The 24,078-nt window shown below is 36.7% G+C and overlaps 1 protein-coding gene across 1 annotated transcript in view; it reads left to right on the forward strand.

The window, feature by feature from the left end:
* Positions 1–4,057: 4,057 nt before the first annotated feature.
* Positions 4,058–24,078, forward strand: part of LOC111190037 (NACHT, LRR and PYD domains-containing protein 6-like) — an 81,378-nt gene continuing 61,357 nt past the window's right edge. Inside the window, exons 1-3 of the mRNA XM_049474130.1 lie at positions 4,058–4,317; positions 5,150–5,257; positions 5,391–5,504. Of these exons, the coding sequence (XP_049330087.1) occupies positions 4,271–4,317; positions 5,150–5,257; positions 5,391–5,504 (269 nt within the window). The 5' untranslated portion in view covers positions 4,058–4,270. The remainder of the gene's footprint in view (positions 4,318–5,149; positions 5,258–5,390; positions 5,505–24,078) is intronic.

Raw genomic sequence — 24,078 nt, forward strand, 5'->3', positions numbered from 1 at the left:
TTATATTATTTAATAAATGTATATACATTATCTCGATTGAAAAAAGATTTTAGAGCTTTCTGTTTATTTTGTGTTAAATTGTTTATATTATCATATAAATATACATCAATCACTTCTAAATTAAAGGGCATTTAAGTTTTAACCACCAGGGGGCAGTAGAGTTTAAACGAATTTTACGTAAAATTTGTAAAACATCAGAATTTCACATACGCTAATTTAATTAACATAACTGCTTGAGAATTTAGGGTTTTTAATACTGTAGTAATAAGGGTTGTAAGGATAATTATTTTGTTACAAAATTATCATACAATATATTATAAAAATGACCTCAATAATATTTCCTGACCTCAGTAGCGCCCACAATATTTTTCTTAATAAAAAGAGCCGATTAAGGTGAATGTGTTGGTGTGTTGATATACAGTGATTTTATGTAAGACATTTAAATTTTATTTTTATGGCATTATAAAGTGTTAGCACCACTTAAAACTGGGAATAAAACTTGATTAAACTAAATTAAATATCCTTGTTCCACACTGATCAGCTCTGAGTTAGACCTTCATGTTCGTACCTACAGCGCGGTCCAGCTCCACTCCTACCCAGATGCCCTGGGCGAACTCCGGGGGCCCCCTCGTCCCCGTCCTCGGGAGCTGGGGAGCAGGGCGGCCCCGCGGTCTTACCGGTCTTCTCGGTCAGGTGGTCTTCATCTTCTGGGCCGTGGTCTTCAGGGCTTTTTCTTGTGAAAGGAGCTGTGCTGTGTTCTTACTACTGTTACTGAGATGTTCTGCATTTTATATAAATAATCTCTGGGGTGTTTGTGCTCTTTTAATAATGATATAAAACATTATGTGCTACCAGAACAGATCTATAAAACCTCTGGAGGTCGTATTATGTTTATTATTATAAAGCAGTAGTTTATATTAGCGCTGCCCTCACGCGCTCTTTATACGCGCTGTGATTCAGCGCGAGACGCTCTCCTGTCAGATTCCTGTCACATTAGCCTGTTAGCAGCTAACAGAGTTAGCATCTCCGTTTCTCTTAAACAGTTTAATGAACTGAGGAAAACACTAATAATTAATGGGTAAGTTGATGAAATTAAACCATTTTAGATTAAACCAGTCTAATTAAATGCTGAATTTTAGGTGTAAAGTTAGTAACCAGATAAATTAGCTAGCCTCCTAGCGTTAGCTAAGCTAGCTACTGAATGTTTCCAAAGTTTCTGTTTCTAAAAAGGTTTTTTAATGGTTTGGACGAAATTATTTGCCACTATTTTGACAATTATTCTTTCTGCTGTCCGGATTTAAGCTAATTTAAGTTACCTCTCTAAAAGTAAATTATCCTCAAATTTTTCCTCAGCTTAAGATCCTAGTTTTATTGCTTATTAGCATTATCTAGTTAATAGATTTTACGTTTATTGACACAGTTTTAACTTAATTTTACTTTTTTCCAAACATTTCTCACATTTGAACTTTTTCTTTCAATTCATATATTAATTTATCTTCTGTTTCTCTTAGTCAGAAGTAAAAGATAGATATTTTTATAATACTTAGCTATACTGTTTTGTCTTTCAAGCTATTACATGCTACCTTTAATATGATATGGTTCAAGGTGATAAGGATATCTGTCATTCTGAATACCATCTTGTTCTCTATAATGGTTGTAATTATTTTAAAGTCTTTATGATTTGTTGAATAGACCAATATTAGTTTTATTTTCCCAGATACCTGCATTTAATGTCAAGAAGAAACTCCCCATGCACAGTAGGTCATCTAATATTTTGATATTTTATATGTTTAAATGTTAGTGTGGTTTAATTGTGGGAACACAGTGTTTGATATTTAAATGTATTGTAGTTTATTTGAGTTTAAATTAACAACTAAACAACTCATATGTTGCCCATCAGCCAGTCTTGGTAAATGTCTTGGTTCTAACTACATCAAATACGTCCTGCAGATAGACTGATCTGTTTTGGTAGCACATAATGGTTTAGCTCATTATTAGAAGAGTACAAACACGCAAGAGATTATTTATATAAAATGCAGTACATCTTAGTAACACTAGATGGAGACAATGCTCTTTTCAATGCTCTTTCTCAGCACAAGAAAAACTGAACACAGTTCCTTTCAGAGGATAATGGTAAAAGGGGAAAATAATAGTGAAATATATAATGGAATAATCTATAATAGAAGTATATATAATAAAATAAAAAGTATTTTCTGTGGCTAAAACAAACAGCCTGTTAATTTTAAAATAAAAATAATAAGGAAATTAATTCATTTTAAGATAAATCAAGGTCGCCCCACATGACTTTTGTAAGGCCAAAGTTAATTTGTCTGGATGATGACTTCTTTAAAATTTTAATATGAATGTACGCGTACACAACATTCTTCACATCTTAATGTAATAACAATTACAAGAGATATTTTTATTGTTACGATTTTAAAACTGTCCTGTTGAAAATATCATTGGCCCATATATTTCTATCAGAAGGAGATTATATCTGCCCAATATTATTTATTTTACTCCAATATTCAATACACAGTGTGCATTATTAGTATCATGATATTTTAGATCAGATTTTTCACAGTAATAATATATGTTTGCAGAAATAGAGGATCAGGTGGACTGGTGCTTGTGAACAGGTTTGATTTAGTACACAACTGCTTCACAAGGCTCAGTGCTAGGTAGTTTATATAAAGCATCAGGCTGGTGGATTAACACAACAGTTTAGATGTAATAAAGAAGACGTTTTTTAGCTGTTTATCGCATCTGAATTTGTATTTAAGTGGTAAATAAAATTATTTGAACCCTATTCAGATCAGTTATACTGCTCTTCTTCTTCTTCTTCTTCTTCTTCTTCTTCTTCTTCTTCTGTTAAAGCAGAGATTTAACACTGCAGTGATATTTACAGAGCAGCAGGTGTTCTGACAAATTGTGCTACCTTGCCAAACTGTGCTAGTATATATTTAAAGACAGTACTACAAAAAGCACCATACTAGAACATTCTCTTGGATTCTCCTGGTGTGGAGTGTAGGTATAATATCTGGACAGTCTAAATCACTGTATCGATGTAAAATTTAGGTTAATAGAGGTGATTGTTTTTTTCATTGTTTTTAATTATTATGTTTGTTAATTGCCATATACTTTTATGTAACCCTTAAGCAAATAAGGACAGTGAGCTCAGTCTTTTTAATGCAGCCATGAAAAACAGAATCCTCCCGGAAAAAACTTTTAAGAATGTGGGTCAGAGAAGCACATTTGATGGTTTGCACAACTCGACAGACCACTCGAACAGGTTTTACAGGTGTGTGGGAGAAACGTCTTGTTCATGAATGTTCTAACATTCCGTTCAGCCGTTTGATATAATTGGCTGACAATGGCGAATAACGAACATTAGCTCCGCCCACCAGCGCCTATTCGCTCTGAGAGAATGGGGTGGGGGGGCTTAGAGAGAGACAGGTGAGACGCAGGTAAAGGAGAAAGTAAAAGTAAGTCCAGTTTCCTCCATTAGAACAGGACAGAAGTCTGGATTCACTCGGTAAGTTCAGAACTGAAGAGAATGTAGAACAGAACCGTGTAGCTTAAAGTCAGAACCGGTTCTAAGGGTTCCTCAGATCCAGAACCGGTTCTTTAAGCTCAGCTCAGTGTCCGATTACACTGGAAGAACCAGGATCAGCATGGAGATCTGAACCGGGCCTGAATCAGACCTGGACCTGGTCTAGATCAGACCAGAGAACAATCAGCTGTAACAGATCAATAATGCTGTAAACTGAAGAGAAATGGGCAGAAAGAGAAATTGATATTTATTGATCACAATTAAAACGTAGTTGCTATGAAGACGTGTTTGTATGTAGTAGCGCTGTTCAACCAGCAGGGGAGCAACGGAGCTCAAGATCACGTGGAGTGTTAGTGATTTCAGTTCTGCTGTTTTATATTATACTTAAATTATGTTTCTATTCTAATTTAGCAACATAATAGTAACATGATTAACAATTATAGAACAGTGTGTACTAGTAATATTACTAGTAATAATTCAATTGTAATAATTATAAAAACAGTAAATGTCTCTATACTCTGTAGAATAATTTGTAATGATGGTAAATCACACTGTTATGTAACATTCTCTGTTTCGTTTGTTCATCGGGTACTTTTTAATGCAGATCAGACAATAATGTTCTTATTCTCGGAATAAAGGTTTTATTCTAATGGCTGATCTGTTCTCAGGGGTCGTGTCGGCAGTGTTGAGCTGTGTGTGAATGAAGAAGAGTAAATTATGGATCTTCAGAACTCCAGCAGTGGAGGAGGACCTCCTGTCATAAAGTGAGTAAATTAAGTGATGGGTTTAATTTGTAAAGTAATTTTGTAATGTAATGTTGCAGCTCTAATCCTGGACTTGTGTCCTGCATATTTTACAGTTTTAAAATTATGTGAACATAGGTTCTACTGAACCAGAGTCAGAACCCTGTGCTCTATTTAACTTGAAGAAAAAAGAAGCTTGTTATTCTTATAGTGGATTTTGTTTCTAATCTGTATTTAAATTAAATAAGCTAAGTTAAATTAAAAGTTAATATCTAATAGTGAATATTAATAATTGTAATTATATTTATGAAAATGGTTTAGATTGTCTGTGAAGGAACTCCTTGCAGAATGGAGGAAATCCTGTTGTGCTGCATTTCTTTAGATCAGATGGAAGTGTTTGGGTATGTTAAAGCTGTGGAATGAAGCTTCTCACAGAAACATGCATTCCACTCGGTTTTGATCTATATCTCTGTTGTAGTTCAGTATAATTCCCTTGGATGAAAAATAAAACCATGTAGTTTATAATACAGTATAATTGTGTAATTGTGTAGCTTTTATCAATACATTATTATCTAATCACAGATATATAAAATACATACAGTAAAGATGACCTAATCAGGCAATGATATTGTGACATTATAACATACACACAAATATATGCAACAGTATTGTTAAAGAAATTAAAAAAAATTATATTTATTGTGCAAGCGTTTTTTAGTTGGGGGCAGCTGACAGAAATCTTTGGTATGATTTTAAAGAAGTTAGTCTGAAACCTGTGATTAAGTTTTAGTAAAGGAAGTCATTACTCCATACTTTACTCTCATCGAGGATTATCATGAAGATCTGTTTTCAGGGAGAAGAGAGCAGCATCTCCAGCCCCCAGTGGAGTGTCTATGAAGAGTGATTGGTCCATGTGGGAACCTCCAGTGTTCAGCAGTGGAGGAGGAAGCTCTGGGTCTCGGTACATCACTGCACTAAACTACTTTTCTGTTCTGAGAGTGAAGCTCTTCAGTTCCTGATCTTTATTAAAGATGTGCTGTGTGTTGGAGTTCACTGTGTAAATGCTGGAGTTTCACTGTGTTTAATGTTAACAGAACTGAAACCCAGAGAGGAGCTTCTCCAGAGCCCAGCTGTGTGTCTATGAAGAGTGACCGGTCCATGGAGGATCATCCTTATTTCAGCAGTGATGATATGACCTCTGACCCACAGTAAAACATTAAAGCCTTTTTACCTATTATTACTGTAATTTACCATGTTAATGCATATAACAGACACACACACACACACACACACAGGAGGTCAGTTTCTATGTATGTAATGATCAGTGTACACAGCTGGGTGTGATGGGGTGGCGGGATTTAGATTAGACTGACTGATCTGAACAATGAGAGTAAATTACAATATCAGCAAGAGATTGGAGATTTTCACATATATCAATATTAGGGGTGTGTGAAACTGAATATTTAGAATTATTTAAAAATGTATTTTATTGTACTAGCCCGAGCTTCGTAAAGGATACTAATTGCTTACAAAACATGTTAATGGAAACAATATATTTAATGTTTAATTCCTCGAAACAAACAACCATTGAACTTACCAGTTCACATGTCGAACAGTGCATGTGTGTAAACTAGGTAACATAAGATTTTCTTGAGTTTTTAATAATAGGTATTTTAATGTAAGTAAAGTATTAGCGTGAGTGTTAGATTGGATATATTAAATTATGTTTATATCAGTGGTATCAAGCAAATAAAAATGTTCCCTGGTGTTGTTTTTTCCCTTAGGAACAATTATTGTGCAGTGTGTTGTGTCTGGCAGACTAAATAATTTTTTGCTTTGTTGCTGATGTCAGTATAAATAAGAATAAATTAATGTGCTGAGTAACTGATTTTAACTGAAAGCTTTAATGACGGAAAGAAACACTAGTGTAGCTCCATATTTCACCTTCAACAACCTGAAAAGAGGAAATGGGCCATCAGTTCTTTGTGTGGGTTTATGTGTGTGTATGAGAAGAGGTGGAAAGAAACGAATTACATTTACTCACGTTACTGTAATTGAGTAGATTTTATTAGTAATTTGTAATTTTTAAAGTAGTTTTTAGAATAGGTAATTTTACTTTTACTCAAGTACATTTTGACACAAGTAATTTACTTCGCTACATTGGAAAAACTCCCCGTTACAGAGTAAAAAAAGCTGGGGAAAAAAACTGTCTGAACTAAAAAAATAAATATTAGCATAAAAAATGCTTAAATTAAATTAAAATATCGTTGTTACTCATATTTAATTCCGGCAACATAAAAACAAACAAACAGATAAATCCCGCCATCTGGAAAGCTTGTGGTTGGAAAACAAGTATAAACATATACCATTCAGACCCTCTATTGGCTTGTATTTGATGCATGACCAGCACGTCACGTCAAACTACAGAAGTGCGCCAGTGAGAAAGTTGGTAGGAAGACCCCAGTTATGCGTCTCCAGCTGCAGCGAGGGGCTGCAGCTGAAGCTCTTCAGTTCCTGATCTTTATTAAAGATGTGCTGTGTGTTGGAGTTCACTGTGTAAATGCTGAAGTTTCACTTTGTTTAATGTTAACAGAACTGAAACCCAGAGAGGAGCTTCTCCAGAACCCAGCTGTGTGTCTATGAAGAGTGACCGGTCCATGGAGGATCATCCTTATTTCAGCAGTGATGATATGACCTCTGACCCACAGTAAAACATTAAAGCCTTTTTACCTATTATTACTGTAATTTACCATGTTAATGCATATAACAGACACACACACGCACACACAGGAGGTCAGTTTCTATGTATGTAATGATCAGTATACACAGCTGGGTGTGATGGGGTGGCGGGATTTAGATTAGACTGACTGATCTGAACAATGAGAGTAAATTACAATATCAGCAAGAGATTGGAGATTTTCACATATATCAATATTAGGGGTGTGTGAAACTGAATATTTACAATTATTTAAAAATGTATTTTATTGTACTAGCCCGAGCTTCATAAAGAATACTAATTGCTTACAAAACATGTTAATGGAACCAATATATTTATTGTTTAATTCCTCGAAACAAACCACCATTGAACTCACCAGTTCACATGTCGAACAGTGCATGTGTGTAAACTAGGTAATGGTTGGATGCAAAAACAACTGTTTTCGGATGCGATGCAGCTCAGCATCTAATTAGAAAAAGCATATTGAGGTAAACGGAATGTTTCTTACAGTTATATGTTGATAAGATATTGTAGTAACCTAGTGATGCACTAATGGTGAATTTGTTATGTTTGCCGTGGTTTGGTACACTCCAAGACATGCCATGGTTAGCTTGATAGGTGTAGGCTATGATTCAGTGTTGTAAGTTCGTTTGGAGAGCGTGTGTGAGCTTTTCATTTTATGAGTTAAGAGTGGGTAAACTAGGTTCAAAAAATAAAAATCCATCTCAGGATTTTGCTCCCATTGCCTGGCTGGTTTTGGAGCTAGTTTAACCTAATCCCTGGGATGGATTTTTAATTTCTGGACATGGATTACCCACCTTTAGCTGCATGTGAGTTTGGCTCATCCTTAAAGAACCATTCTAGGTTCCAAGCTGAGCTAAGAGAGCGTTAAGAGTAGACAACACTGGCATCAAAGCAAAAGCTTCTACTGTGTTTATGAATAATTATAGGCTCAACACACAATATGCCATATATTGAAGCTGAGCATCTCTGGGTTTCAGTTGTCTAGCCTATTTAGCTGCATTTCCTTTTAGAAAATAAACATTTACGGCAAAATATGCCTATTTATTAAAATATTACTTATAATTTGCATATTTGCTTTTCTTACGTACGTCCATATTTGATCCAATGCGGACATGTTATACATCATTCATACCACCTGACTCTCAGGATTACAGAAGTGCAAACCATTTCACTGTACAGTTCCTGAATTAGAGCCTAAAGAGTGCGTTAGACTGTTTTATACAGTTTTACAGCAGCTTGTGTAATTAATCCCCCTGGGTAACTAAAGGTCACTCAGTCACACACACCCAGCCCCCACCAGTGCTTACCACTCCCTGCTGCTTCAAAATCGCTCCAACCGTCAAAGCAGTGCTTATAATATAGATTTTCATGCCTTATTTAATAAAAGGTTTGGCTGGGTTTACAGCTTACTAATGCACATGCGCAGAATCAACAGAGTCTTCTCTGAAGAAAGACTATCAGCTCTGTTGGCCAATCAGGTGCCGCGTTAGGCGGAGACAGAGCTGGGGAGGGGTCTGTAACCCGACACTGTCACTGAACAGATATATAGAATACAGAAACACATTCTTTACTGCAAAATAAGTTATAAAATTAGTAGTTTTTGTTATTATAAAGTTTCCAGTCCTTTGGAAGTAAGAAAGGAATATCCCAGGAGCAGATCCCTATAATATCTAACCAGTGAAAGAGAGCAGTTTATAATTTTACATGGTGAATGTAAACACCTTGTAGCAAAATAAAGAACTGTAAAAACACTTATATAAACACACGTATAAATATTTCATTTTAAAATTAAAAATTAGAAAATCTGAAAAGCACCTGTATTTTTATTTTCTTGTTTTTACCATATTTTGAATATTACATGTTCAATTGTATATGTTTAAGGGTTTTCAGTTAATTTTGTAATATTAATTGATAAAATTGATAAATTGATTAATCGATCAAAAATTCTCTGAATAATTTAATATAAGGGTAAAAAGGTTTAAAATTTGGGTATGTATTTTCAGGCTGAAATAGTTAAAATTAGGCTTGGAGCTTAAGAGGTTATAAAAAAGGTTTTGTTGACAGAACCGGTGCTCTGACGAGTTATGCTACCCATCAATATGTGCTCCTTTACGGCACTGCACATGCACGGACCAACAGATTTTTTTGTATGACTTCATGTTTTTATTGATAATTCCTTAAGTTTTTATCGAGAACATTAAATAATCTGCTTAAATGTTAATGTAAATATCAGTTAAAGCATAGCAATGGCAAGTTAAAAAATAATAATCAACTGTAAATCTATAAAAATACGGTTTATAGTCACCTATATGACCATAACATTTTAACAGTAAAGGAAAAAATGGATCATTGAAACCTATGCCACTTGTTCTTGAAAATGTTTTATGGGCTGGTCTGAACAAATACTGCCTGAAAGGTCCAAATTATTATGTGGAATAATAGTTCATTTAAAACGATTAAATTTATGATTTGTTGAACTTTTTTATATCAACGAATTAAAAGTAACTATGTAACTTTTACTCAAAGTACTTTTTAAATTGAGTACTTTTTTACTTTTCTCAAGTAGAATTTTAGATGGGTACTTTAACTTGAGTAGAATTTTAGCAAAGTAAAGGTAATTTTACTCAATTACAATTTTCAGTACTTTTTCCACCTCTGTGTATGAGTATGAGAGAAAGACACTTCAGCACAGTGCCGGTGTGTCATCAGTTTGGAGGAAAATTAAACGTGAATTAAAGTAGATGGCTTGATAGGTAGCTTGCTGGATTAGCGTCTGTGCTAACTCCCCACACTGATAAACAGTGCAAGTAACCAAGAGCACACTCACGAGACAAACTTTGGACAACATCATTGACTTGTCACCTGCCAGTGTAATCGCATGGTTAGCCTATGCTAGCTCACTGCATGGTCATTCTCAATGTACACAGTGAGCGTGTGGAGTAAAGCCGTTTTCATTGTTGTTTTTCCTCAGTGATTAGCATACTTGATAACATCATTAACACAGTAATTAATATATTATTGTAGACGATATGTATCACACACCCCTAATCTATATATAGAGACAGTAGCTGGATATGTTAGTACTGTTTCATTGACCTGAATGGAGTGTGTTTGGGACGTGTTGGGTTAGGTGCGAAGGCCTGTTGTGATAATTAAGTTATCAGCTTATTGTACAATAAATTAACATGACCTTGTTTATTTCTTCAACCCTTGATACTTCCTGTAGTGTTTATTTGTGTGTAGTTTAGTGAAGGTGCTGATTTCACCTACTTGATCCGCTCTGTTCTGTCATCTTTTATCCTGAATTAAATCCACTAAATGCTAGTTCAGAAGTTGCTCTGCTACCGTTTCTAAAATATTATTGAAACTATAGTGCTTATATAAGCAATGAATCGTTTCTCCTAACTGAAAACAAAAAACAACCAAAAAGATTCTCCACTCAAAACTTCATTACACAGAGCACATTAGCAGCATCTGGGGGCCAAAACCACAAAGTCCTTTTTGTTTCGGGTGGAAAAGAAACGTAGTGCTTTAAAAACATGACATTTATTGCTTCTTAAATGGCAGGGAGTAAATTAAATAATTTGTTGTGCGTGTATTTACCATCTCAGTTGCTGGGATGAGTAAATACATCCAAGATTGGGCAAAATGTGTTCTAGTACAATAGATAGAAATGTATTCGGAATAAATAAGAATGTACTTTAAAACATATTTTGTCATACCATAGACTGTGTATAGCTGGACAGAGCATCGTCTCTCAAAAGTGAAGCCACCACAGGTCGGGCGCCCCCTGCTGTTCGGTTGCAGAAAGCTGTATAACCCCACCCATCCCCATAGGTTTCAATGGCAAAACAGACAACTTTCAATCACGTTTTTTTCCAATATACTGTAATTGTAACTTCATTATTTAAATGCAACAGCTAGTGTAACCTCTGTTTATATTGTTACATTTTTATATTCTCACAGAATTAGTTTTTTAAAACGTTATTCGGCTCTATTCAAAAAGGTGTGGTCATTGTAAAAGGGCTTGGTTACACCTAGCCGGGGTAGGATCAATGACTGTATGAGTGAGACCATAGACCAGCGTTTCTCAATCTTTTTTCTATCACGACACCCTTTAAAAGTATGCAAAATGCTGGCGCAATACTTCAGGTGAGAACGAGGGGTGTTGCTGGCGGAATATTGTATTTCAGGTGAGAAGGGGGGGGTAATTTACAATTAGCGTGAACCTGCTGACTTGAGTGAAATACTCTACTACACTCACTGCTGAACTACCACTGGATGAAGAAGTTAATGGCTCCGATTCAGAGTTATCTGACTCTGCAGTCTTCTTTTTAAAAAAACGTTTCATGCTAACTTGAGTGCTTCACACTACTCTCGCAGTGCATCGCGTGGGGGGGAAAAACTTTACAGTGTGTCCCAATTTCGGGGCCGCATCCATCGGAGGCTGTTCGAAGGTAGATTACGTCACAGCTGCGCAGTAATACACCGCCTATCTCTGTGGGTCGCATCCTTCAGAGTATGCTGCCTGTGAATTGGGACACACCCCCACATGCGCTGACTCCGGAAAGCAAATATGCACGTGAGGCGCAATATTTTGACGGCACCCCCGATGAACACCCTGGTTGAGAAACACTGCCAGAGACTGTGTATAGCTCTGCGGAGTCAACCCTCAGGGGCGGGGTTATTCAAATGAGTAGGTGGTCTCTCCACAGTCTTTTTCCCTCCTCTAATCTTTACTGCGCAGACTCGGGTTTCAGGATCGCCAACATGGTGGAAGATTTTGGCTTAATTTTCATTGAATGAATGGGAACAGCAACACAGCGTCCATCTTTTTTTACAGTCTCTGTGTCACACTGAAAAACGTTCTGGTTGTTTCCTTTCTTAAGCTCTTTTCTCACCTTTAAGAAACATTTTAAAAAGTATTGGTTTAATTCATATTTTAATTAAAGGTCTTTCTTTTATTTTTTAAGTCTGATTTTCTGAAATTCTTTTTTATTAGTAATTGCAGCATATTTTACTGAAACAAAAACTTTTTAGATCAGATAATTTACTATGGATTACAGTGTGGATTTTCTTTTTATCCTCAGTAAGAAGAAAACAAACAAATACAGGGAAAAACTGGACCACATATTTGAGGTTAGTCCTAAACCATATATTTGACGGGGATCTCCCTGGTTTCTTTTAAATTTATTTTTAATGTCATTTTTATAGTGGAGGGGGGGGATTATAATCATACTTTATGCACCCTTAGTTTCTGTAGTATTATAACTCTAATAATGTTAATATTTATGCTATATGATCCTGCCCAGTAAAATAGTGTTTAAATCCTTTTACACACCAAACCATCCATAATTTCTTTCCTTCTCAGATCAGTATCATCATATCTCTCTCTCTCTGTACTGTAACAGCTTTAGTGATTCTCTGATGTTTGTTTTTAATCAGGAGCTGCAGCAGAAGTTTATCTCTCTAGTGAAGAACGAGCTGAACACTTTCAAGAGGCTCCTGAGTCCAGATTACCCAGCATGCTCTGAGAGAGAGTTGGAGGATGATCAGAGAGAGGGGGTGCTGATGATTACACTGCACATCCTGAGGAACATGAAGCAGACAGACCTCGCTAACACACTAGAGAGCAGTAAGAGTTTTGGGTCATAACCACAGACATCCCAAGTTGCAAAAGCTGATTTCAGGGAGGTTCCTGAAAAAAAAAACAAGCTGCACACACCAAAGGATAACAAAACTTTAATTTTATATTAATTAATTTTACGTTTTTTGTAATTAAATTTAGAGTATTCAGAGGGGAAAAGAAATGAGTTTTATCTTTTTTCTTTTTGGAAGACCCTGCCTCTGCTTTCCTGCCTATGCTTTTTTTTATTTGAAAAAAAATTACAGTAACAATATCACAATAAATTGCACAACATCAAAAACATTTCATATAATATTACAATAATTATTAATATTGCCTCCGCCATGATCTGCTTTCTCTCACTCTCTTAACAAATCCCGTCCGGGAGGGGGGAAAAACACTGCCCGCCCACACTAAAAACTGATTGGCTGACTCTTTGCAGAGAACAGGCCAATCAGAACCCTCTCTGTTTTCTCTCTCTCCTTCCCACAAGCGATTAGAGAATAAAAGTCTGTCGCCTGTGTGCGCGTTTGTGGGGCACTCGTTCTGAATTCCAGGAGATTATATGTGACTCGCGGGCATCAGGGAGCCGCTACCGAAATGCGGGAGACTCCCGCAGCTTCAGGGAGACTTGGTTTGTCTGTAACCATGGGTTCCAGCTTAAAGTGCCAATTTCTGTAAAGTCTCAAAGGGAAAAGCAATAATTAATTGGATTCTGTAATTGTAGGATAATGAATTGCAGCATCAACTGTAGTTGTGCTTTCTGATTTCGACACAATGAATGTCTCAAAAGTAAATACAGCTGCTACAAAACCCCATACTACAGTCTTTATTTTAAATTATTTTATAATGAAGTTGTCTTACACTGGTGTCTCTTCCTCTGTTATCAGAATTAGCCCCAGCAAGTCAACAAAAGCTTAAATCTAATCTGAGGGATAAATATCAGAAAATTAATGAAGGAATCTCAGCCTATGGAAACTCAGCACTTCTAAATGAGATCTACACAGAGCTCTACATCACAGAGGGAGGGGGTGGAGATGTTAATCAGGAACATGAGGTGAAGCAGATTGAAGCTACTTGCAGGAAAAGGCAAACTCAGGAAAGACCAATCAAATGCAACGACATCTTTAAACCCTTACCAGAACACAACCAGCCCATCAGAACTGTGCTGACTAAAGGAGTTGCTGGAATTGGAAAAACAGTCTCAGTGCAAAAGTTCATTCTGGACTGGGCTGAAGGAGAAGTAAATCAAGATGTTCTCTTTATATTTCCACTTCCTTTTAGAGAACTGAATCTGATGAAGGAGAAGAAACTCAGTCTGGTGAATCTTCTTCAGGGCTTTTTCCCAGAAACACAAGATTTAAAACCCAGACATTATAAGAGCTACAAGATCATGTTCATCTTTGATGGTCTGGATGAGTGTCGCCTGCCTCTGGATTTCAAGAACAATGAGAACTTGGTAGATATAGAAGAGCAAACCTCAGTGGATGTTCTGCTGACGAATCTCATCAAGGGGAATCTGCTTCCCTCTGCTCTCCTTTGGATTACCTCTCGACCAGCAGCGGTCAGTCAGATCCCTCCTGAGTGTGTTGATCAGGTAACAGAAGTGCGGGGTTTTAGTGACCCTCAGAAACAGGAGTACTTCAGTAAGAGGATCCAGAATCAGGACCTGGCCAACAAAGTCTTCACACACATCAGGTCTTCAAGAAGCCTCTACATCATGTGCCACATACCAGTCTTCTGCTGGATTACAGCCACTGTTCTAGAAAGAATGCTGAGTGAAGCTGAGAGTGGAGAAATCCCCAAAACCCTGACACAGATGTTCACACACTTCCTGATCTTTCAGATCAAACACAAGAGCCAGAAGTACAGTGGGAAAAGTGACCCTGATCCTCAGCAGACTAGAGAAAGTATTCTTGCTCTGGGGAAACTGGCGTTCCAGCAGCTGGAGAAAGGAAACCTGATCTTCTATGAGGAAGATCTTAGAGAGAGTGGCATCGATATTAGAGAGGTATCAGTGTACTCAGGAGTGTGTACCCAGATCTTCAGGGAGGAACATGAGCTGCACCTCGGGAAGGTCTTCAGCTTTGTACATCTGAGCGTTCAGGAGTTCCTTGCTGCTTTATATGCGTTTCTCAACAGAAAAATTCCAAAAGAAAAGTCCACAGAACAACAAAGCAGTAAAGTCTTCAAACATATCAGCAGGCCAACGATGACTGACTTCCTCAGCAGTGCTGTAGACCGAGCCTTACAGAGTGAGAGTGGACACCTGGACCTGTTCCTTCGTTTCCTTCTGGGTCTCTCACTGGAGTCTAATCAGACTCTATTACGAGACTTACTGACCCCATCAGAGAGGATCTCTCACAGCAACAAGGAAACAATCAAATACATCAAGAAGAAGATTGAGGAGAGCTCCTCTCCAGAGAAATCCATCAATCTAATCCACTGTTTGAATGAACTTAATGATCATTCTCTAGTGCAGGAAGTTCAGAAATACCTGAGGGGAGGTGGTGACTGTCATCTTCATCAGGCCAGCCTCTCTCCTGCTCAGTGGTCAGCTCTGGCTTTTGTGTTGGTGAACTCAGAAGAAGTGCTGGATGAGTTTGACCTCAGTAAATATCACCCATCAGAGGAGTGTCTTCTGAAGCTGCTGCCAGTAGTTAAAATATCCAGAAGAGCTCTGTAAGTATTTTCATGCAGGTCTTCATTCAGGTTTTTTATGAACTGCTGATTTTTAGCACTTTTCATTGATTCACAGGTAGATTCACATTATTTACATTCTTACACATTAGTATGTTACACATTAATTATCCTGTGTGTGTAACAATAATTCAACCTTCACATTAATCTAAACAGTATTAACAGATAATTTCTGTCTTAGACTGATCAGAGACAGCCTTAAGAAAATAGTTTAATAGTTTAGGCAACTTATGTGTTATGTGTTTTTGGTTAAAATGAATGCACATCCTCTGCAGATACACACTAAAATAGTGCTGGGTTATTTGACTAAAAAAATTACATCTCAGTATGCTTTAGAGAAATGTTGAACAATACAACGTGATGAACATTTATCAGCATTTATTTGTAACATCAAAATCTGCATATTTAAATACTTAATATCTTACTGTACGTCCCAGTACAGTACACACTGTTGCTGTTACTGTGAGGCATTAGTTCAATAGGTTTTCTCTTCTACCGGAATTAATCTCCTGTTTATTTCTATAGATATTGTTGAAGCTGAACATGAAGGAGTGGTTTGAGCTGTGCAATACAAGCATTCATCTGCCAACATTTATTCAGTGCATTAAGGATTCTAAGTTAAAAAGAATCAAAACCACCTTAATCTTTTGAGTTAAATAATTAAGACTCTGTCCTTTTTGCCTGATAACAGACTATACTAAAAAGATTAAAAGTAAAGAGCAACATCTTACATATATGCATCGAGTTAATCAAGTTAGACATAAGGGAGGTCATAGGCAAGAGAGAATTGTTTGATCACAGATGGAAGGGAGTTCCAAAGTTGAGGAACGAGTCTGGAGAAAGTCAGGTCACCAAAGCTATGAAGTGTCGAAGATGGTACATTTAGAAGTCCACCAGTGGAAGAGCTAAGAGACAGATAGGGAGGTGCCACATTGTTTAAAGCTTAGTAGGTGAGCAGGAGAATTTTTAACTGAATCTGTTATTTAACAGGGAGCCACTTAAGATCTTAAGTGGCAGGATCTTAAGATCCTGGAGAACAGGTGTAATATGTTCATTAGTGCAGTTGCAAGTGAGAAGCTGAGAGTCTTGGACAATTTGAATAATTTGAAGCAGACTGAAAAAGGGATCTCTGAATCTTTGCTATATTGCACAGAAGGAAGAATAACCAAGTATATGTGGGCTGAAAATGACAGAGCGGGATAGAGTAGGACATTCAGATTGTGAACCAGGGTAGAGGGGGGGATCTGTACATCATCAATGTAAAGAGAGAGAGGGAGTTTTAATCAGGACTGACTAGGTGCCAATCCGAATGAGCTCAGTCTTTTTGCTGTTTAACTTGAGGAAATTTTGCTTTATCCAGTTTTTCATCTTTAGACAATTTTCTATATGTGCAATGTTTATTTCTATAGATGTTGGTGGAGCTTAATGTGGAGGAGTGGTGTAAGCTGTGCAACCTTAGCATTCATTTTGTCCATTAAAGCTTCAGTTTACAAGATTCCTCATGTTTGATGCTAAATCTTTATGAATCTTTTATTCAGCACATTAGGATTCTAACTTAAAAAAAAAATCTAAACAACTTTATAATTTTTAATTAAATAATTAAGGTTATGTTATTTTTGCCTGTCACCACAATACACAATTATTTTGTCTATCTTCAAAACATTTAGCAATGTACCTAATTTGTTTGTATTAATCATGGGTTAAAAAATTTGATTAATTGCAATTATTCTCAGAATATTATTGGTAAAAAACGGCTATGTTTTCCCTCAAATGTCACCACCTCTTTGAATATATAAATTTTTGCAATATATTTCTAAGCTCTACTCTAAAGTATTATAACTAATTGTTTGCTTTAACAGATACCTGAACTTAATAATCTCGAAATATAATGAATATTTAAGTTTCAAGGGGTGGAAAGTAAAATTATAAGTAAATTCATTATATACATTAAACATTAAAGTTTTGTTAAACTTTTTCTTTGTTTATTTTAATTCTTTATAATCTGTCCCAGAGGTTTTTGGTGAGCCACATGCCCACGCTGATCACAGTAACTTGAAGATCTCTGCATGTTTACTTTTTCTGTATAAAGATACACCAGTACATCAGACAATATATTTTATAGTTTACTCTTTGTTTATCCAGTCAAATACTATTCTTTGAGTTTATTGTAAAATCTGGTGTTTATTCTTGTTTTTAGACTTGCTTCATGTAATCTTGGAGTAAATATGTGTGAAACTCTAGGATCAGTTATAAACCTGGAAAACTCCTGCCTGGAAGAGCTGGACCTCAGTAACAATGACCTGCAGGATTCAGCAGTGGAGCTGCTTTCTGTTGGACTGAAAAGTTCACACTGTAAACTGCAGATTCTCAGGTCAGTGTTTGTGATTTTTTTATTTGAAATTATTATGTCTGTCAACGGTAATGTATGTGATCAATTTGGAATTAGTAATGCGTTATTATTTGTTAAATGCAAATTGAATACGCATCCGTAATCTGCCCTGCTGGGATTAATCAAATAAAATGTTCGAATCAGTTGACACCATTAGAAATGATCATGAATAGCTTTCATGGGTTTCATGAATGGGTGAATATAGATATTTTCAGATTTTGTAGTGTTATTTGTAGGAAAGAGTCTGTTAAATATCAAAGTTCATTATCTTCTTTAGTCTTCCATGTTAGCTTTCTTTCTTTCTTGTTTTTTTTCTTCACTTACTCATATATGCTTTTTCTCTGTTTGCAGATTATCTGGTTGTATGATCACAGAGAAAGGCTGTTATTTTCTGGCTTCAGCTCTGATTTTAAACCCCTCCCACCTGAAAGAGCTGGACCTGACCTACAACCACCCAGGAGAGTCAGGAGTGAAGCTGCTTTCTGCCAGACTGGAGGATCCACACTGCAAACTTGAGAAACTCAGGTAGGCCTGAATTAATAATTATGTCAACTTTTTGTAAGATAAATAACCATGATGTTTACCCCACTCAGAGAACACTTTCCTGTTTGTGCGCTGTGCCTCATGGGGAAGCAGTGTGTTGTGAAAGTTTGGGGTTAATTCTGTGAATAAATTGCATTGTGGGACTTGTAGTTAATCTAGTTGTATTCACCAAGTACAATAATCTCTTTATGGTAAAAATAATCTTCATTTTTTATAATCTTTCTCGGGCCCTAACCTACACCAATCTTACACCACACCAAAAGTCTTCACTCCTTCCAGCTACATCATTGAAACAGCAACCGTGTTTTCAAATATATCTACTCCAATGAAAAGCATTGGATGCAGTCAATTAGCTTTTTTTTTTGGATCCCCAAAATGTGTACTGTTCCTTTCATTATGATAGCAAATACACACTGACATGCCCAAAATCAAGCTGCATGGTGCGCAGTTAATGGCTCACCTACGGATCAGTAAAATAGGGCCTTTAGTTTCTGAGGAGGTCCCATTATTGTGATTAAGATGGTATGTTGGCTTTATTAAAAAAAACTAAAACAAATTAACAAACAATAAGCACATACTGACCCAAACTGTGATTTGAAAGTGGAAATGTGTGGAAAAACACAGTACAACCAACAAGAACAATAGCGCTCTATATCATTTATATAGCAATTAAAACCTGGTATCTTACAAAAAGCACTAATTGATTTTACACACTGATCTGGTTTAATGTGTGCAGTATAAATATGCCTGCATTTCCACTTCTATGGATGCTGATTTACATAAGGAAACGCATTTCTTTAAACAAAAGTCTTTTTATTTTCATAATATGTACAAGGACTTGAGAAAACAAACAAGAAAAGAAGGCTGAGGAAAAATGAAGAGTAATAAAAAAGGGGGACCCTCCCCCCCAAAAAAACTAAACACAAAACAAGTCTCCAGTCTTAATCCTCTTTGCCACACTGCATCAATCTTGAACTTGTCTTTTTACTAAGTAAACAGATAATATATAAATATAGACAAGATTATGTAATCACATTTACTTGTTAAAAAGGCAAAAGGTAAAAAAAGTGTATAAATAAATAGACAAATTTAAATCACAGTGTAATATTATACATTAAAATAGCTTCCAAACTGGGTCATTATCAGCCAACAAATCCACAGAGTCCATAGTGTCTAGATAAGTCAAAACAGGTTGCCAGATACTGTTAATTTTACCACTATAGCTGGCCAAAGTGTAAAAAAAAAATTTCTGATACCAAAAACTGCATCATGTCTTTCATCCATTTTTTTTTAAGTAGGAGGGTTTTTCTCTTTCCTCTTAAGTATTATAAGCTGTCTTACCAGTGAAGTGGCAAAAACGTCCACTTTTTTGCCAGATTTTGCCAGATAAAGCTTCTTAAAGGGTCAACCCAAATATTGCTGCTATAGGGGAAGGCTGAATCAGCTGCTTAAAAAATCCTGAGAAAAAAGTCAAAGACAGAATTCCTAAAGACAGACAATTTTGGACAAAATGAAAACAAGAGTTACTATTTGACATCTGTCACATACTGGAATCATACTTTGAACAAATTTGGCCAGCCTGTCCCTAGTCCAGTGTAAACGATTAAGTATTTTAAACTGACTTATAATGTGTTTTAAACATATTAATGAGGAATGTATATTATCTAACACAGTGGACATACTAATAAGAAGTTCCTCCTTCCATTGTTGATTTAGTACATATAAGTGTTTTAGATCAAATTAATACAATGTTAGATATATAGTTCCAATTGCATTTGTTTTCTGTGGACAAACATTCAAAATCATATCTACGAAAATACAAAGATAAGGAAGGGAATTGAGAACAGTTTGTGGACACGAAACTACATAGCTGCAAATACTTGAAACATTAGCTTGTGGGATGTTTAATTTTGAGTTGCTCAAAAGATACTTTTGTTAATAAAGAAATCCTTAAGGATATTAACCCATTTTTCTGTCCACATTGTGTTGTATTTTTTCTTGATGCTGAATTCTGTCTTCTCAACCAGACATCTAGATTTCTCTAAATGGGTCAGTGAAGAGAACTTCTGTTCAACAACGTACCAGTTCTTGTAGTTGTAGATTGCAGAAGAAAGGAGTCTAAGAGACTGTCAGTGCAGGAAGATGTTACAGCTTTATTTAGATATTGTCCAAAGCATGGCCCCATCTTATGGCTATCCAGCTTCACACTCCCTCAGCCTCTCCCAACCAGACTCTCAGCCAGACCCCCTCTCACCCTCCAACCCCTGAACCACAGAGTATATACTCTTTGGCGTAGGAGTAGGTGTTTACGATGTTTATGTTTTTGCGATCAACAATGTATAGTACCAGCTTGTGTGACTCAGCACCAAACACAGGTGTCCTCCCCTGTTAAGGAGTTTGACCTTTAAACCTTCAAGAAAGGTTATCTTATTAGCTTAACTCCAGAGCAGCACTCACACTGGAAATATTTAGACTGGCAAATTGACAGTGTAATTTAAAAATTATATTCTACAAGTTCAAAGGCCTTATTAATTGTAGAGGGAGTAAATAGGCTATTATTTATTATACAGCTATATATAGAAAGTTCATTAAAAAGTTCATTGTAAAAAGTTATTTGAAACTGCTTCAAAATTGTCAGGGACTGTTTCGCTACCATGCTCACAAAATAACTACATTATATTATATTACATTACATTACATTACATTTGGCAGACACTTTTGTCCAAAGCGACTCACAATAGTTAAAGGTAAAAATAACTTTAGACAGGGCCTAAAAGGGTCAAATGGGAATAATGGGATGGAGGAGTGAAGGAGGGGAAGAAGGAAATGAGGTTAGAAGTAGAGCTGGGCGATTAATCGATTTTATCAGTGGATAAAGAGTGGGCTGAGGACAGCGGTCCTTTTTTTCCAGGCAGTGTATAATGTTGCGGCCCACTGAGTTTGCAACTGTCTGTGTCTTGACAAAAGGGACATTTTTATTGATTAATATTGCAGTTCCTCTGAATTGTGGTTTGATTGACCAATCCACCCCCCAAAGCCTAAGGGGACCCATTGTACATAAACGTGTTTCTTGAATGAAAGCAATCCCTACATTTAGATGCTTTAAATGTTCCACTGACATTCCAGCTTGTGAACGATACTTGGCAACCTGTGTTCGATGTTTTATATGTGACCATTTTGATTAGTTAAAATCATTATACCATTTAAACTTAGTGAACCTATAAACATAGAAATATGGAACCTGTAAATATATATAAGACATTTCTTACCAATATTCCTGTTTTGAAAGATACAAAATTCTGATGACATGTAGTGCAGCTGGCTTCCCACCCCTTTCACTATTTTTAATGAAATGACCACAATCTCTCTGAGAAAAAACAAATCCACTCATGTTAGTGCTTATTATATTTATAATAATAATAGGGCCATTACACTGCATGAGTGACATTACTGTTCCCAGAAAGTGTATAAATGTGCACAAAAAATAACTTACAATACTTACATATTACTTAGAAATACATCCTGTTATTAAGCATAGTGTCTTGAATAGAAATCTTCAGGAGTTAGTGGTGTAATGTGAGGCAGACAATGGACAAAAATCCTGGCCTGTTAAGGGTTAAAAAAGTTCTAGATACTTCCACACGGCAGTCAGATTAGAGAGAGACAGAGAGGAATATAAACTCTAAATCTCACACTGTGCTGATCTTTCTTTGTGTGTGTGTCTGTGTGTGTGTGTCTGTGTGTGTGTGTGTGTGTGTTTAGAATGGAACATGCAGGAAAGATCAGAATCAAACCTGGATTTAAAAAATGTAAGTTTTCTTTAAAACACACACACACACACACACACACACACACACACTCTATACACTTCATAGAAACACCACACACTCCATACACACACTACATACAAACATCACACACACACTTTATACACAAACTACATACAAACACCACACACTCTATACACACACTACATACAAACACTACACACTCTATACACACACTACATACAAACACTACACACTCTATACACACACTACATACAAACACTACACACTCTATACACAACATACAAACACCACAAACTCCACATGCACACTATACATAAACTATATATAATTTCTTTATACACACGCACTACATACAGTGCATCCGGAAAGTATTCACAGCGCTTCACTTTTTCCACATTTTGTTACGTTACAGCCTTATTCCAAATTGTGTTATATTAATCTCTTTCCTCAAAAATCTACACAAAATACCCCATTATGACCATGTGAAAAAAAGTTTTCTTGAGAGTTCTGAAAATTTATTAAAAATAAAAAACTAAGAATTCACAGCCTTCACCATGAAGCTCAAAATTTAGCTCAGGTGCATCCTGTTTCCACTGATCATCCTTGAGATGTTTCTACAGCTTAAATGGAGTAAAACTGTGGTAAAACAAATGTTGATTGGACATGATTTGAAAAGGCACACACCTGTCTATATAAGGTCCCACAGTTGACTGCATGTCAGAGCGCAAACACCAAGCATGAAGTCAAAGGAATTGTCTGTAGACCTCCGAGACAAAATTGTATCGAGGCACAAATCTGGGGAAGGATACAGAAAAAATTCTGCTGCTTTGAAGGTCCCAATGAGCACAGTGGCCTCCATCATTCATAAATGGAAGAAGTTTGGAACCACCAGGACTCTTTATAGAGCTGGCCGGACGTCTAAATTGAGCGATCGGGTGAGAAGGGACTTGGTCAAGGAGGTGACCAAGAACCTGATGGTCACTCTGTCAGAGCTCCAGCGTTCCTCCGTGGAGAGAGGAGAACCTTGCAGAAGGACAACCATCTCTGCAGCAATCCGACAATCAGGCCTGTATGGCAGAGTGGCCAGGCGAAAGCCACTCCTTAGTAAAAGGCACAAGGCAGCCTGTCTGTAATTCGCCAAAAGGCACCTGAAGGACTCTCAGACCATGAGAAACAAAATTCTCTGGTCTGAGGAGATTGAACTCGGTGTGAACTTTGGTGTGAATGCCAGGCATCATGTTTGGAGGAAACCAGGCACTGCTCATCAGGAGGCCAATACCATCCCTACAGTCAAGCATGGTGGTGGCAGCATCAAGCTATGGGGATGTTTTTCAGCAGCAGGAACTGGCAGACTAGTCAGGATAGAGGGAAAGATGAATGCAGCAATGTACAGAGACATCCTGGATGAAAACCTGCTCCAGAGCGCTCTTGACCTCAGACTGGGGCGACGGTTCATTTTTCAGCAGTACAACGATCCGAAGCACACAGCCAAGATCTCAAAGGAGTGGCTTCAGGACCACTCTGTGAATGTCCTGGAGTGGCCCAGCCAGAGCTCAGACTTGAATCCTATTGAACATCTCTGGAGAGATCTGAAAATGGCTGTGCACAGATGTCTCCCATCCAACCTGATGGAGCTCCAGAGTTACTGCAAATAAGAATGGGTAAAACTGCCTAAATAGAGGTGTGCCAAGCTTGTGGCATCATATTCAAAAAGTATTAAGAAAAGGTTGTGAATACTTATGTAAATATGATTTCTTTGTTTTTTAATCTTTAAACATTTTCAAAACCCTCAAGAAAACTTTTTTCACATGGCCATAATGGGGTATTTTGTGTAGAATTTTGAGGAAAGAGATTAATTTAATACAACTCGGAATAAGGCTGTAACGTAACAAAATGTGGAAAAAGTGAAGCGCTGTGAATACTTTCCGGATGCACTGTAAAACACTACTCACACTATAAACACACACTGCATACAAACACTACACGCTCACAC

Source organism: Astyanax mexicanus, unplaced genomic scaffold (assembly GCF_023375975.1).
Source record: "Astyanax mexicanus isolate ESR-SI-001 unplaced genomic scaffold, AstMex3_surface scaffold_57, whole genome shotgun sequence".
NCBI classification, from domain to species: Eukaryota; Metazoa; Chordata; class Actinopteri; order Characiformes; family Acestrorhamphidae; genus Astyanax; species Astyanax mexicanus.